General features: G+C 40.5%; 1 protein-coding gene across 1 annotated transcript in view; it reads right to left on the bottom strand.

Annotated features, from left to right (window-relative positions):
• Positions 1-11,137: 11,137 nt before the first annotated feature.
• Positions 11,138-17,385, bottom strand: part of adra1ba (adrenoceptor alpha 1Ba) — a 29,216-nt gene continuing 22,968 nt past the window's right edge. The window contains exon 2 of the mRNA XM_060935180.1: positions 11,138-11,682. Within this exon, the coding sequence (XP_060791163.1) occupies positions 11,138-11,682 (545 nt within the window). The remainder of the gene's footprint in view (positions 11,683-17,385) is intronic.

Raw genomic sequence — 17,385 nt, 5'->3', positions numbered from 1 at the left:
GCGCTTACTTCTCCCACCGCCTGAGTCCTGCGGAGTCCCGGTACGATGTGGGGGATCGAGAACTGTTAGCGGTCAAACTGGCCCTTGAGGAGTGGAGGCACTGGCTGGAGGGAGCGCAACATCCATTCCTGGTTTGGACTGACCACAAGAACCTGGAGTACCTCCAGCAAGCCAAGAGACTGAACCCTCGACAGGCTAGGTGGGCCCTGTTTTTCAGTCGGTTTGACTTCACCCTCTCGTACCGTCCCGGCTCCAAGAACACCAAACCTGACGCACTGTCCAGGCTGTTCTCTGCCACTAACAGGGAGAATGAAGTCGGGCCTATTATCCCGGTGTCCCGGATTGTGGCCCCTGTCCGCTGGGGTATTGAGGAGGCTGTTCGACGAGCCCAACGCCAGGACCCCGGTCCTGGGACGGGGCCACCGGGCCTCTTGTACGTCCCACATCAAGCCCGGGCCAAGGTTCTCCAGTGGGGTCACTCTTCCCCTCTCACCGCCCACCCGGGAGCTCGGAGGACCCTGGACTTCCTGAAAAGACGCTTCTGGTGGCCTAACATGGAGCAGGAAGTAAGGTCATTTGTCCTGTCCTGTGAGGTTTGCACCAGAACCAAGAACCCACGACAGCGTCCCCAGGGTCTCCTGCATCCTCTGACCATTCCCCGGCGTCCCTGGTCCCACGTGGCAGTCGACTTCATCACGGGTCTCCCTGAGTCACAAGGTAACATGGTCATTTTGGTCATTGTTGACAGATTCTCCAAGGCCTGCCGCTTCATACCTCTGTGCAAACTCCCCTCTGCTCTTGAAACAGCGAAACTTATATTTAATCATGTCTTCCGAGTCTTTGGTCTTCCACAGGACATCGTCTCAGACCGAGGGCCCCAGTTCTCCTCCCGAGTGTGGCACGGGTTCTGCAAGGTCATCGGAGCCACTGCCAGCCTCTCCTCTGAGTTTCACCCACAGTCCAATGGTCAGACGGAGAGGCTCAACCAGGACCTGGAAACCACCCTGCGAGGCCTGGCTATGGATAACCCGACATCGTGGAGCACCTGGCTGCCATGGGCAGAGTACGCCCACAACACCCTGCAGTCATCGGCCACCAAGCTGTCGCCATTCCAGTGCCAATTCGGGTTCCAGCCACCTCTGTTCCCGGACCAGGAGGAGGACGCGGGGGTGCCCTCGGTCAACCAATATGTGAGACGGTGTCGCAAGACCTGGAGCAAGGTCAGGAAGACCCTCATACAGACCTCCAGAACCAACCAGACTCAGGCCAACCGCCACAGAAGACCTGCACACACTTTCCGCCCTGGGCAGCGGGTTTGGCTGTCCACTAAGGACCTTCCACTGCGGGTGGAGAACCGCAAGCTTGCTCCTCGCTACATTGGCCCCTTCAAGGTGGTGCGCAGGGTGAACCCTGTCTCCTACCGGCTCCAGTTGCCCCGGACTCTGAGGATCAACCCCACTTTCCATGTTTCCCTGTTGCGGCCTGTACTGACGTCTACGTATGCCCCTGCCCCTAGGAACCCCCCACCCCCCCGCATCTTCCAGGGGCAGACTGTGTTCACTGTGCATCGCCTGCTTGACTCCCGCCGGGTCCGCGGCGGGTTGCAATATCTGGTGGACTGGGAGGGCTATGGTCCTGAGGAGCGCTGCTGGGTTCCTGCTCGGGATGTCCTAGATAAAGAACTGTGTCGGGACTTCCATTCGGCCCATCCGGATCGCCCTGGGAACGTCAGGAGACGCTCCTAGAGGGGGGGGTCCTGTTAGGACTTGGACTGTTTTGGCCTCTAGAGGCCGCTGTTATTTCCTTTTCGTGTCTTGTTTATTTTGGCCTCTAGAGGCTGCCACTGTTCCTGTGTTTTGTGTTTTTGTTAATTGCCTGTTAGTCCTAATTATCTTCACCTGTGTCCTTAATTAGTTTGTGTATTTATACCCCTGAGTTCAGTCCTCTTGTCACGGAGTCTTTGTGCTGTTATGTTTATCTCCAGTTTCCTTTGTACTGTGTTTTGTGGATCTTCTGAGCTTTTGCATTTTTGCCTTTTTCTTTTTGAATTATACTCTTTGTTTTTGTTTTTTTTGTTTTGCCCTGGATTGTATATAGTGTACATAGTATAAATAAACCTTTTGTTACTTTTTCTACTTCCGCCTCACGCCTCTGCATTTGAGTCATTCCCCTGGTGGCCTAGTGGGGGTTTGCTGGATCATCACACCAACGAACCAGGTTCGAATCCCAGCAAAACCCTAACAGGTTGACATGATTGACAGATTAGCTTAGTAGGCTACCTACATACATGAACATAATGTAAGACAACAATTAGACATCAATTTCCTTAATATTTAGTGCATCTTTAAGCTTTGATAAAATATTAAAGGGAAATTAAATTTGAGAACTCTGTCTTCTAAAACTACAATGGCAAGCTGTTTCAGTACACTTCTTCAACATTCCGGCGACTTTCATGACAAAAAGGTCTGCCTCAGTAAAAGCTCTTGCTTATAAACAATGAGTAGACTTAAACACTTCTCAGTGCCTCAGTTGTAATGCTTGGACCTTTGTTGTACCATCAATGAAGTAGGGAATTTATTCAAGCTTGTTTAAGGGTGGAAAAAAATTAATCTTTGAGTTTCTAGCGCCAGTCTTTACTACTAGCAATGACAGTGTGTTCGGACAAAAAATGACTAAACTCAGCATGACCTTTTAACATGCCATTTTTCATTTTACACCACCAATTTACTTTAATTAATATTAATGAAAATAAGTGGCGGCACGGTGGTGTAGTGGTTAGCGCTGTCGCCTCACAGCAAGAAGGTCCTGGGTTCGAGCCCCGGGGCTGGCGAGGGCCTTTCTGTGTGGAGTTTGCATGTTCTCCCCGTGTCCACGTGGGTTTCCTCCGGGTGATCCGGTTTCCCCCACAGTCCAAAGACATGCAGGTTAGGTTAACTGGTGACTCTAAATTGACCGTAGGTGTGAGTGTGAATGGTTGTCTGTGTCTATGTGTCAGCCCTGTGATGACCTGGCGACTTGTCCAGTGTGTACCCTGCCTTTCGCCCGTAGTCAGCTGGGATAGGCTCCAGCTTGCCTGCGACCCTGTAGAACAGGATAAAGCGGCTAGAGATAATGAGATGAATGAAAATAAGTGCTCCAACCCCTAGTAATTGTGTTTGTTGTTTTGTGAACAGAATAGGATGATACGGAGTGAACGAGTAACCAATGGATCCACACTCTATAATCGGTAGTGTACATTAAATAGCACATGTATAGATTTACAATTATAAGTCTGTAATTATTATTGATTGTTGAAGTTGAAAGTTATAGAACAATGACCAGTTGTCTTCTTGTAAATAGGTTCATTATTTGAGGAACACTCAGTCGCCATGATTTATTGTGTTGGATTAGCTTCTTGTTATAATGAACAATATATGTAAATAAATTGTTATAATGGATTGAAGGTAATGTTTTGGAGTTCATGATGTTTTTGGTTTTAGTGGAACTCCCAGTGCCAAAAATATGACAATCTAACCAGACATGGCAAGCAAACACATTATACACAAATATACTGTTATAATAATGTGTACATTGTTATTATATAATGTTAATACACAATGTAATTAATACACACATGTTGGAATTTACTCTCCTACCCTACAAAACATATATTCTGACCTTTTAATTGTATTAATATTTTGTTTTGGGCCTGAGATATGGGCAGATCTCCATTTGGCGGCCATTTTGGACGCCATCTTGAATTTCTCAGAGAGCACAAGGGGGATTTCCGGGGACTTTTAGTATGTTATTCCTAAAGGTATTCTGAACATATTCTGAAAATTTCAGCTTGTTACTAATTTGTTCCGGGTATAACCCATTACTCCTGGGCTATATTTCTGATGAAAAATATTACTTTTTCAACACGACAAGCCAATGTGTGATTTTCTTTTTATTATATAGACACATTCACAAAAAAAGTCCCTAAATTTATCAAAACAATTAATCAATTTCCTCACGAGTGACATATAGAGATTTATGTCACAGTTTTGGTTCTCCATGTTCCAGGTGTAGCGCATACGAAATATATGAGTAGTGTATTTCCCAGTAAAACACTCATGTCCACCACATAATATAACATAATTAAAAGACAGTATATGAAATTCCTATTCAAATACCTCTCTCAGCTAATGACATATAATAAAATATAAGTGAATGTTGTGTTTTGTTGAGTTCCCAGATTAAGAACATTCCAAGAGTGTTCTGAATTTGCTCCAAAGTGCAGCCAGATGATGTTCTGTATTTGCCTGGTTTCTCATCTCCTGTAAATCTTGATCTTATGCTGTGCATCGCTATTATAATCACACTCACTACATCCTTATATATATTGAAAACACATATTTCCTTCGACTTAAGTTTGAATCCAACAAGTCGATAGATAAGTGAAAATGAAAGCGCAAGGACAAGAGCACAAGTATGATATTTGTGTTTATAATGTAAACCTACCTTGTATCTCTGCTTGCTGCCCATTTAATCACATGTATCTACCTTGTAGGTCACCTTGTCTGTGAGCAGTTACTGACTGAGGCCCATCTAGTGCTAAAGACAATTGATTCACCCCCTCCTTACCCTTCCATCAATAAAAATGGGCCTCCATGAGACCGTGACTGATTAGAAATCATAGGGATGGTAGACCATTTTCAGTACAGCAGTGACATTGACAGTGGGTGTGGTGCTGGTCTGAGTGTCTCAGGTGCAGCAGTAAGCTCTTCAAATTCTGTGTAAGGTCCATAATCTAAGCTGTCAGTAAAGGTCAAAGTGCAACAAATAGACAGAATTTCTCTATGGAAATGCACTGTCACCTTCTGTACATGTCAAATGAAAGAAATTTTCAATACTTTTTCAAAACCTGAGAAAATGTTAGATGCCATAGCTAATTTATGTAGCGGTCACGGGCGATTGCTCTAAGACAACGAGGGAGGCTCAGCCTCCTCTAAAAATGACGAACATCGTGTAGGATGAATTGCGCTAGGCTTATGTTATAGCCGACCTTATAACATTGCTATTTCAGATCCAGAATCATAGAAATATATGTGCTCAACCCACTACAGTGCGAAATCATTCCATTATAACTTTCCCCAGTTCGCCTAATGTGTGCGTGAGTTTTTCCCCCTCGTGACAGCGCGATGCAGCCCAGCCTCAGTGGACTTCAATAGCATTTGGGAGCTATGCGCTTTTCAATCTCAAAATGCAAGACGGTTATTGGACAAATACTGCGAAAACGCCCACCCCACGGAGTCCCACGGACTCCCAGCCTCAGTGGACTTCAATGGCATTTGGGAGCTATGCGCTTTTCAATATCAAAACGCAAGACGGTTATTGGACAAATACTGCGAAAACGCCCACCCCACGGACTCCCAGCCTCACAGTGGGAGGGACATGGCAGTTTCCGCGAGGAGACTGGTGATTGGTGAAAGCGGCCGGATATTTTCTTTGATTGACAGCTCGTTTCAAATATAGACAGGCAGCGGTGAATTTCAGTTCAGTCCCATGCGGATTCGCAAGTGCTGTGGTGTATTGTAAGAGATCAGCTTACATTTCGATTTCATTCATTACATACGGTTTCTACCAGCTTTTTTAGTTTGTATATATTTTCATTGTAAATAAAGTGTAAATATAGTGTTGTCAAGTTTGCTTAGTTCCAGAAATTTCATTTATTTGAGTGACTGAACTTGAACTTGAGGGGGCTAGTCAGCTAGCAAGAAAGCTGCGCACGGATGCCAAGCATTGCTGATTTAATTTTAGCGAAGCCATTTGCCAGTCTTCCTTTTGAGGAAAAAATTAAAATTAAAGAGCAGGGTAGACCAACGCCTCAAATTGACTTGGTGAAAAAGGTAGGGAATAATACTCGTTCCTTTCAGCTCTCCTGGTACAAGAAAGTGAATTGGCTAACAGCAAGTGACCCACATCAACAACAGTAAATAGGCTACTTTAGTAATATGTCATGGATGGACCAAAAATATAGAACCTATTTAAAATGTTTATGCTGAGTATATTATATTGGAATATATATTTTTCTGGATATGAATTAAACACAGCTACAATTTGGAAAACATTTTTAAACAAAAACACAGCCGAGAACATTTCACACTACAGACCTGGATTAAAAGTGAAGGGTTATCAAAATTGTCAATAAAACATTTCTCAGTCAAAATAAGTAAAATATAGGGAAAGTGTCATTGAATGAAATGTGTGGCACCCAGCTCTATGTTTGGCTCCCCAAGGTCAGTGCTTGTGCCTATTCCAGAACACTCTGCTGTTACTGCTGAGGTTCCTGACAAAGAGCTGCTTTCAATAATGATCAATTTTTAAACAACATGCCACAATTTTAAAATATAAAATGTTAAAATATACCCACCCCCCCCCCCCCAACACCACCATCATGTATATTGGACAGTAGGCTAATGGGCCAAAAGAACCTGTTATTTCACAGTTTGTGACCCTGCCAACAATCAGCCAGATCAGAGGCAAAAGTATGGGCAAAATTTATGTGTTTTTTCTTTTTTCTTTTAAAATCTGGAAATATCGTAACCGACCAGCCTCCCCTGTTTGAAAGACTACCAGCCGCCACTGGTAGCGGTGTACAGGAAATACTGCATTTAGTTCATTCAAGGTTAGTCTTTTGAAACATTATGTATATGGCAAAAGAAAGAAAGAAAAAAAGAAAATTATATCTGTAGCCATGTCTGCAGGCACACAGTGAAAGAGTGCAGCTTTAATTCAAGGGTATTTGTGTCCAGGTATGAATTATAGCCCTTTTTACACATAGTCCTGAATGTACAGAAATTGGTGTATCTTAGCCAGTTAGCTATTCATTTGTTTCTCCTCCTGCTGTGTAATTACATAATTGACCTGTGCACATTTGAGCTAGTAAAAGGTCCAAATTTGATTCTAGATATGAAATTTACACATTTTATCCAACAACAAGAGAAGTGAGAGGAAGAAAAATCAGAATGTTAATCCAAAATATAGCCACTTAAAGGCAAAAAGGCAAAAATGCACAAACAAGATTACGATGTCATCGTGATTTTTTTAATTCAGACTGATTTATCTGAGGAATGAAAGGATTATGGCTTAATGAACTGCAGATAAAATTTTAAAACTGTAAAAACAAAACAATTAATATACTGTATATATTAAAAACACTCCAGCATGTGAAACCCAGTTACATAGCACATCATGTTCCCAAATTCATTATCACTTTTACACACCAAGTACAGATAAAACAAGATACCAGCAAATTCAGCAAAACTATGAATCTATTTCATCAACTGCAACAATAACAGTGACAAAACAGCTTATTATAAATAGGGTCGGTATATACAAAGGACAGCACAGAAGTGAAAGCCAGCATAATATTTCCAAAGTACTGGTCCTGGTCCAAAGGATACTGCACTTATTAAGCATTTAAGGATCTCTATTAATATTAATCTCAGGAAAAAGTTGTCAAGGAGTCGAAGGAAACCATGCAAGAACTTGTCTGTCTGAACTGACCATATTTTTAAGCCTATCCGTGAAAATATCATGGTTACTTCCAGGGATGCATTGATACCATTTTTACCCAGACCAAGGTACGAGTACAGGTACATTTGTAAAAATTTATTTATTTATTTTTGGTACTGGACAATATCAATAATTATGACACATACAGGACACTTTTTCGATGGAATAAAAACATGTATTCTATTCCCTTCTAGCAGGGGCGCAGATAGGATTTTTGAACTGGGGGGGACTGAGCTGTCAGCAAATATATATACACACACACACTACCGTTCAAAAGTTTGGGGTCACTTTGAAATGTCCTTATTTTTGAAAGAAAAGCACTGTTCTTTTCAATGAAGATCACTTTAAACTAATCAGAAATCCACTCTATACATTGCTAATGTGGTAAATGACTATTCTATCTGCAAATGTCTGGTTTTTGGTGCAATATCTCCATAGGTGTATAGAGGCCCATTTCCAGCAACTCTCACTCCAGTGTTCTAATGGTACAATGTGTTTGCTCATTGCCTCAGAAGGCTAATGGATGATTAGAAAACCCTTGTACAATCATGTTAGCACAGCTGAAAACAGTTGAGCTCTTTAGAGAAGCTATAAAACTGACCTTCCTTTGAGCAGATTGAGTTTCTGGAGCATCACATTTGTGGGGTCGATTAAATGCTCAAAATGGCCAGAAAAATGTCTTGACTATATTTTCTATTCATTTTACAACTTATGGTGGGAAATAAAAGTGTGACTTTTCATGGAAAACACAAAATTGTCTGGGTGACCCCAAACTTTTGAACGGTAGTGTGTATACATGTTATTTCACCTCCCTCACTGCCATCACCAGGAACTACCTGCAGGTCAGGACAATGATAACATTTTAACATAGCCTAAATCCAAAGTTTACACATTATCATCACGCACAGAAATTGCAAAACTGCAAAACCGCTAAGTTCCAACTGTTAACCATAGCGAGAGGCTGGGCTACGTGTGTGTGTGTAAAGTGTAAACCAGTGCATCCTGACTTTCTAACTATGCCTGTGTGTTACGTGAGCGGCAGTCAGTCAACAACTCTTCGCAAAGTTTCCTTGTGAAACAATATGCTCGCTGAAATTATGGCAGGGAACGCCAGATTAAACATTAAAACTGCCTTCTGAGCACTGTATCTACAGGCTACCACCGAAAGAAGGAGGCTACCAGAAAGGCTTCTCTACTCCGTACGATTTTACTTTCACTACGACATTACTTTGAACAGACAATCAAAAAATTGCAAGGTGATATGATAAAGTAAGGCACAGTTTACTTACAGTCGTTTTATAAAAAAAAAAACAATGCAGTCGTTTTCTGCCTTTTGGCACCCTTCATCATGCCGTGTTGGGGTCCTGAACTAGGAGGCGCTGTCCCCGATATGCCTGTCAAACTTGTGGGTAACCATAGCAACCAAGCTCAAGCTCGCAACCCGTGCAGTCTGCGCAGTTGCAGCTACGTCTCTACTGCTGTGCACCTCAATAAACCGAATGGTAATTAGTCTTTTGATTTTTCCGTGAGGTTTGCCTTATGCAAAGAAATAAGACAGAATAGACGTTTTTTCCTCCCTATAAGTGGGGGGGACCGAACGAGGTGAATTTAAATCTGGGTGGGACGAATCCCCCCCGTCTCCCCCTCTATCTGCGCCCGTGCCTTCTAGCAAGTTTGATAGCATGCAATATTGTTAGCATATCGCTTATCCTATGTGTATAACATCACTCTACCCAATGGAGAATAAGTGTTGAATATGGTTTACGATATTGCATGGCTGTCAAGGCGACATGACATCACACGTCGGAGAGGTAAAACTTCCACACTAGCGAGCGACTATGACCATTTGTAAACATGGCCACTAGGTTTGCTTCGTTAAACACAGAAAATTTTGAGAGAATATTGAAAGAGAATGATGTGTTGAACACCTGAAAGGAATGCGTATGTATTATTATAATAATAATAAGGCATGGTGGTGCAGTGGTTAGCGCTGTTGCCTCACAGCAAGAAGGTTCTGGGTTCGATCCCAGCAGTCGACGAGGGCCTTTCTGTGTGGAGTTTGCATGCTCTCCTCGTGTCCGCGTGGGTTTCCTCTGGGTGCTCCGGTTTCCCCCACAGTCCAAAGACATGTAGGTTAGGCTAATTGGTGACTCTAAATTGACCGTAGGTGTGAATGTGAGTGTGAATGGTTGTGTGTCTCTATGTGTCAGCCCTGCGATGACCTGGCGACTTGTCCAGGGTGTACCCCGCCTTTCGCCCGTAGTCAGCTGGGATAGGCTCCAGCTTGCCTGCGACCCTGTAGGACAGGATAAGTGGCTACAGATAATGGATGGATGGATGGATGAATATTGGCTGGCTTTTTTTTCGTGGTATATCAGATAGAGTCCATTCAGCTAGCATGATATTGAACGAGCTGAATGGAATATATCTGATATACCACTCAATGCCAGCCAATATTATTTAATGATACTGAAATGAGTAACCTACTTCGTGTTAATCAGTCAGGGGCATCACTGAACATTACTTATCTCTGCTTATGTTTTACCGGGTTTTCATAGTGATCACATGTGCATGTTTAAGCAAAAGACCCATTCTTTCAAACATTAATTTTAAATGCAGTGTATTCGCTAGCTACATAAGTTCCCTTGACCAAGTCAAAGAACTCTGAGAGAACCTTAGTTGCAATGGAGAAGATCTAGTTTTGTGTAACTTAGGGAAAGTGCTTCTGTACAGCTGTCAGTAAAATACCTTTCATCCAAATCCCTGAGTAATGAACTCCTCGTTTTTGAGTTTTATCATATTTTATCAGATTACTTGTATTACAGAAAGATGTTGTAGTAACGTTCTCTTGATATTTTCACAGCGCACAGGTTGCAGTTTGCTTTGCATTGATTGCTGCCAGCATTATTGATGAAATGCTTCCAGACTGCTGTCATTTTTTTGTCATCAGATCATTTTTACAAGTAAACGAACAAAGTATCAGATCAATACCTGATATCAATATGAGTATCAATGCATCCCTTGTAAATAGTGTCAAATGCAGCATTCCGACAATACCCAAAATGGAAAAACATCCACAATCTGAGGCAAGCAGTAAGTCACTGATCATGTTACAGAGTGTTAAATTCTGTAATATAGTGCTTCTGGAAATCAGCCTGAATTACAACATGCTTATTTTTGATGTGTACAACACTTTCAGATTTTGAACTAAAAAAAAATTTCATACAATTAGGTTATTATTATTATTATTATTATTATTATTATTATTAACAAAGGGGCTTAACTTTCCATTTTAAAAATCTCTAATAATAATTTTACGGCACAAGCATGCATGTGGTACGTGGTATGTACTAGTATGTATAGAATGTATAGAATGTATGTGGTAAAATCCAAGAAATATACAATGCAAATATTCACTCTTAATTCCACTGAGGTTGAACATCTGTAGCCACTGCATGTGTCTTAACTTCGTACACAATGCGGACATGCAGAATAAAAAAAATTCTTCAATTACAAGAAGAATGTCAAATGTATACAATAAAAAAAAGGAGAAACAAAGAGGGAGCATTAGTGTGAAAGAGAGACATCATGTATTCAACTACAGTTTAATTTCAGGCGTGAGTCTGCAATTTATCTCTGGTTCGACCTCTTCTTTAATGTTCTGCCCATTGGCATGCTGGGGCTCTTTTACTGGAGCCCTATCAGGAATAAGAAGAGTCGTCCTGCTGGATTTGTCTGAAATTTCACACACTGGTCCCGGGCTGGCAATGAACTTCCTAGGGAAGGAGCTGCTAGACAGAGATGTGGAGGAGGAACTCCAGCCTGGTAAGAGACCTGATGCATTATGAGAGCCAGTTCCTCTGCTGAAGAACCGAGGGCTGGGGGAAGCATGATTGCCGTTCATGCAAACCGAACTGTTGTCCGTGTAGATCTGACTAGCGGGGCCCATGTGGGATCGGTAGTTGTAGGGTCTCCAGCCCTTCCTCTGGTGGCACTGACAGCGCAGGATGCGGATAAATCCCTGTTTAAACTCGCGGCTGGTGCATGGATAGATGATGGGGTTCAGGCAGCTATTGAAGTAACCGAGCCAGAAGATTACCTTGAAAAATGTCTCTGGAGGACGCAGGTTGGTATTGAAGGAACCTATAAATACAAATGTATTCAATAAAGTAAACCTTTAACACCTTCATCATTTTTCACTTGCACCAATAGATGGCATGGTTCAGCTAATGAAAGCTTCCAAAGCAAGATGGGTAATGTTTATGGGTAATAATAATAATAATAATAATAATAATAATAATAATAATAATAATAATAATAATAAATTGTTGAACAATAATACTTATTTTTTATTATAATTAAAATAAAATTTTTAATAGTCAGTGCATTACTTCATTTAAGATAAAAACAACATAAATTATACATCAATTAGTTTAAAACATTAAAAAGTATTAATTTTTTAGTAATAATAATAATAATAATAATTATTATTATTATTATTATTAATTTCTTGTGCATTCTAAAAAAATCTCAATGCCCTTACACACACACACACACACACACACACAAAATCAACTAAGAACAAAATCATATAAAAATATAAATATATATTAATTAAAAAGCTATTTTTATTTAGAATTATTATTATTATTATTATTATTATTTATCTATTTTAACCTATTAATAGTAGTATTCAATTATTAAAGTTATTGGTGAGGTAATGTGTGATGTGATCTCTGAATGTTGTGCTGTTGTGACACTGTAATTTCCTGTAAAGGATTATTAAAGGATCTATCTATCTATCTATCTATCTATCTATCTATCTATCTATCTATCTATCTATCTATCTATCTATTATTATTAATTTTTTTTTATTTCTTGTACATTCCAAAAAAAACCTTACACACACACACACACAAGAACTAAGAAAAATATCATATAAAAATAGAAATATATATTAATTAAAAAGTTATTTTAATTATATATATATATATATATATATATATATATATATATATATATATATATAAAATACAATTATATATTATTATATTATAAAATATTTCAGCATATTTTATGTTTTTAAAGGACAAAACAGAAGGAATTATCACATATCATGCACATTTTGCAGATTAGAGCACTGTTCCACCACTGCCAAAAAAAAAATCATACACAAACTTGTATCACTGAAAAGGATTTGAAACAGTACAACGTCTCCATCTCTATAAATCAACAATAATCGCTGAATATGAGGCACTCAAGGCAATGAACTCTTAAAAACAGACACGCCAAAGAGCTCCTCTTCTGATGTGACTATCGATTAGTAAGTTGTAGGTGGAGTGTGTACAGGAGCTTGCTTCAGAACAAGGAGCAATACGCGCAGTTTTACTGCAGTAAGGTGGGGTTTGTGGAGTCGGAGCTGCAGTGCATTCAACCTATACACTCACTGGCCACTTTATTAGGAACACCTACAAACATGTTCATGCATGCAATAATTATTCAATCACACAATCATGTGTCAGCAGCTCAATAAAAATAAAAAATCATGCAGATATAGGTCATGAGCTTCAGTTAATGTCCAGATAAAACATCATAATGGGGAAAATGTGATCTCAGTGACTTAGTTATAGCAGGGTTAATGCTACCATATAGGCTGGTTGAAATATTTCAGAAACTGCTGGTTTCCTAGGATTCTGTGGTTGGAAAAGTCTTGTTGATGTGAGACGACACAGGAGCATGGCCAAACTGGATGAGCTGGCAGGAAGGCGACAGTAACACTAACCACTCGAGTGAACAGAAAAGGATCTCAGAAAACATAACACTTCAGACCTTTGGACAACTGACAGATGAAGATTGGGGGGGGGCAAGTAATCTTCAGCATCTTTGATTTTGATTCTTTCTGGCATGAAGGTAGGGGGACCTAAGGTGCATATAACTTCTACCCAAATTTGCTTAATTAAAATTATTAATGGACTAATTAAGCCTTAATGAGCAGTTCAACAAAAATGGTTTCTTCTCAGTCAATTCCTTGCCGTTTTGGATTCTTTCTGGCAAATAGGTCGGTATTCCTAGGGTGTATATAGTTTCTGTATATAGCTTGTATATACAGTGGTGCTTGAAAGTTTGCGAACCCTTTAGGATTTTCTATATTTCTGCATAAATATGACCTAAAACATCATCAGATTTTCACACAAGTCCTAAAAGTAGATATAGAGAACCCAGTTAAGCAAATGAGACAAAAATATTATACTTGGTCATTTATTTATTGAGGAAAATGATCCAATATTACATATCTGTGAGTGGCAAAAAAAATTGTTCCTACGGTATGTATGTATATCCAGAGGTGGACAGTAACGAAGTACATTTACTTGAGTACTGTACTTACAGTAAGTACACTTTTTTGAGTATCTGTACTTTACTTGAGTATTAATTTTTTTGGCAACTTATGACTTTAACTTCACTACATTTGAAAGACAAATATCGTACTTTTCACTCCACTACATTTCTATCAAGGTCCTCGTTACTCATTACTATGAAGTGGCTTTGAAAGTGGATGTTTTTTTCTTTTCTAAAATGTGATGGTTTTTTTGCAGGTGACACTGAGACAGCCGATCAGTAATCACTAGGGTCACATCACGTCCATAGACTGTATAAAATCAAGTTCAATGATTTCTCAGCAGCATTATTTAACACGATCAGTTGATGGCAGAATGGAAGGAGGCGGTTCTTCTGGGGAATGCACACATCCATGGCTATAAATGTTTGCTTTGTTTGCCTAAAAGGGAGCACATCACGGCCTACAAAAACTTGCCGTCCAACCTGTGGAAACATATTGAGGTATGTAAACGTTTTATTCCAAGAGAAAACTTGCAATGAAGTTGTCTGTGCTTTTAGAGCTAGAGATAATGTTGCAATAGCTATGCAGTCTGGTTAGTCAACTGACTTTCTATGGATTTGCCCACCAAGTTGCTGTAGCCTTGTCCACAGCTAATGGTAACACATAGCTAGTTAACTTGGACACCATTAGTTAGCATGTAAAAACAGAGTTACGCTAACATGAATAATATTAACTTATCTGAAGTCCTTTCAGAAATATGTTTTAGCATCTCATTATCTCTAGCCGCTTTATCCTTCTACAGGGTCGCAGGCAAGCTGGAGCCTATCCCAGCTGACTACGGGCGAAAGGCAGGGTACACCCTGGACAAGTCGCCAGGTCATCACAGGGCTGACACATAGACACAGACAACCATTCACACTCACATTCACACCTACGGTCAATTTAGAGTCACCAGTTAACCTAACCTGCATGTCTTTGGACTGTGGGGGAAACCGGAGCACCCGGAGGAAACCCACGCGGACACGGGGAGAACATGCAAACTCCGCACAGAAAGGCCCTCACCGGCCACGGGGCTCGAACCCGGACCTTCTTGTTGTGAGGCGACAGCGCTAACCACTACACCACCGTGCCGCCTGTTTTAGCATAATCTTGCCAAATAAACAAAATGTAGAAATCTTTCTTTTCTAGTAACATCAGGTACCCAATATGATTTCGAGCTTGAAAAGATTTTGCTAGCATGTCAGGTGGAGCTTCACTGACTAGCTAGCTTAACATTAAACCACTTTGATTCCACAGGCAGATTCATATGTGCATTAATACACACACACACACACACACGAGACCTGTGAGATGGACAGTATTTTACTAGTCAGTCACAACAAATTGTTGGAATTTTTTGTTTTGATGTCAGATGATGGGCTTGCATTTTTTTTGTCTTGCTTAAAGCAGTGTTGCTGTTGGGCAGTTATTAAGCTCGAGGTGTGGACCTGGTTTTAATCAGGTTGGATTGTCATTTTTATTTTCTGAGCAAGCTGCATTTACAGCTATTTCACTGTCTTTCTGATTAATATACATGTGCATGTGTGCATGCTGCCAGAACTGGGTCAGAACACTACCATGCTGCTTTGTGGAGGCGGGGAGGAGTGATACAATAAAAAAAAAAGACAATGGCTCTTTTTCAGTTCAGCTGTGTTTCATTTTGTAAAATTCTACCAAGCGTTTATTCTACAGGTTCTACAAGCTAGTCAGTAAATCCAGTCAATTTCCTCAGAGGCATTAGGTTTTGTAAGCGTTGTGGCAATAATACAACAATGCATTGACAGAAAATGTACTTTTAATACTTAAGTATTTTTAAAAGCGAGTACTTCAGTACTTTAACTTAAGTAAAAATTTGACTGTACAACTTTCACTTGTATCAGAGTAACATTTGACCAGTGGGATCTGTACTTAAGTAATGAAACTGGGTACTTTGTCCACCTCTGTGTATATCGTTCTTTTTTATTTATTTATTTTTGACTTAAGCTTTGTTTTATGTAACAGTATCCTTCACTTTAGCATGTATTTTCTTGTTATATTATACAAGTCTTTAAAATGAATAAAGATTTCAACACATTCTTTTTTAAAAGTTATTTGTATGCATGCAGCAGACAGATGTTCCAGAAAGTGAGAACGCTTTCAGGTTTTTGTTGTACGTACCTCTTTTTCAGATATTCAGATTAAAATTAGGTCATGAAAATCCATTGGGCATATGCAAACGTCTCCCTGTTGCCTCTCAAATCTTCCGTTCACTATCTCACTTTTCCCACAGGAATTCTTTTTGAGATGATGTGCATCCTGTATCCTTTTATGGCCTTCATCTTAGCTGTGTTCTAGTATTATCATACTCTTGCTTTAGTAAGACATAAATAAATTTTTTTTTTAAAAAAGGACAAATGGGAGCCTTTCTGCTTGACAGATTCGCCTGCCATATATATTCATTTATGTTAACAGGGAGCCATGGACTAATGGTTAGAGAAGCAGATTTGGGACCAAAAGGTTGCTTGTTTGATTCCCTGGACCAGCAGGAATGGCTCAAATACCCCTGAGCAAGGCACCTAACCCCAGACTGCTCTGGGTACATTGTACATTGCTTTGGATAAGAGCATCTGCTAAATGCCATTAATGAAATATGTTACAACACATTTCTGTTATCTTTCCTGGTCCTAAAACAATGCTAACCTACATGACAAGTAAGCAGTTTAAACACTCGGACAGATTAGTCAGCTCAGGGTGGTTTCTGACCAAATCTGCAAAGCTGAATTATAAGTAGCTTCCTTAGAACACATCAATAAAGCTCACATATGGGGCAGCAAATACTCTCATAAACTCAAGGGTGTTATTCAATTAAATCAAGACTCCTTTTCCTTTACTAGCCTACTCTTAATACTCTGCTACAGACACAGACACCTTTTACATCCAAAACACTATTAACAAAGTCATTAAATTCCACCAGAGTGCCATGGAAGGATTATTGGTCACCATGGAGCATAGGTCTTATCAAAGTTAGGGTACATTTTCAATACTTGTAAATGTACAGTACTGTGCAAAAGTCTTAGGCACATGTAAAGAAATGCTGTCAACCAAAAATGGCTTTAAAATAATGAAATGAAATGTTTCAACATTAAAATGAAAAGTTGTGCAGAACACGGGGTGGCACGGTGGTGTAGTGGGTAGCGCTGTCGCCTCACAGCAAGAAGATCCGGGTTCGAGCCCCGTGGCCGGCGAGGGCCTTTCTGTGTGGAGTTTGCATGTTCTCCCCGTGTCTGCGTGGGTTTCCTCCGGGTGTTCCGGTTTCCCCCACAGTCCAAAGACATGCAGGTTAGGTTAACTGGTGACTCTAAATTGACCGTAGGTGTGAGTGTGAATGGTTGTCTGTGTCTATGTGTCAGCCCTGTGATGACCTGGCGACTTGTCCAGGGTGTACCCCGCCTTTTGCCCGTAGTCAGCTGGGATAGGCTCCAGCTTGCCTG

Source organism: Neoarius graeffei, chromosome 12 (genome assembly GCF_027579695.1).
Source record: "Neoarius graeffei isolate fNeoGra1 chromosome 12, fNeoGra1.pri, whole genome shotgun sequence".
NCBI lineage: Eukaryota > Metazoa > Chordata > Actinopteri > Siluriformes > Ariidae > Neoarius > Neoarius graeffei.
This window is presented reverse-complemented; position numbering and strand designations above follow the sequence as displayed.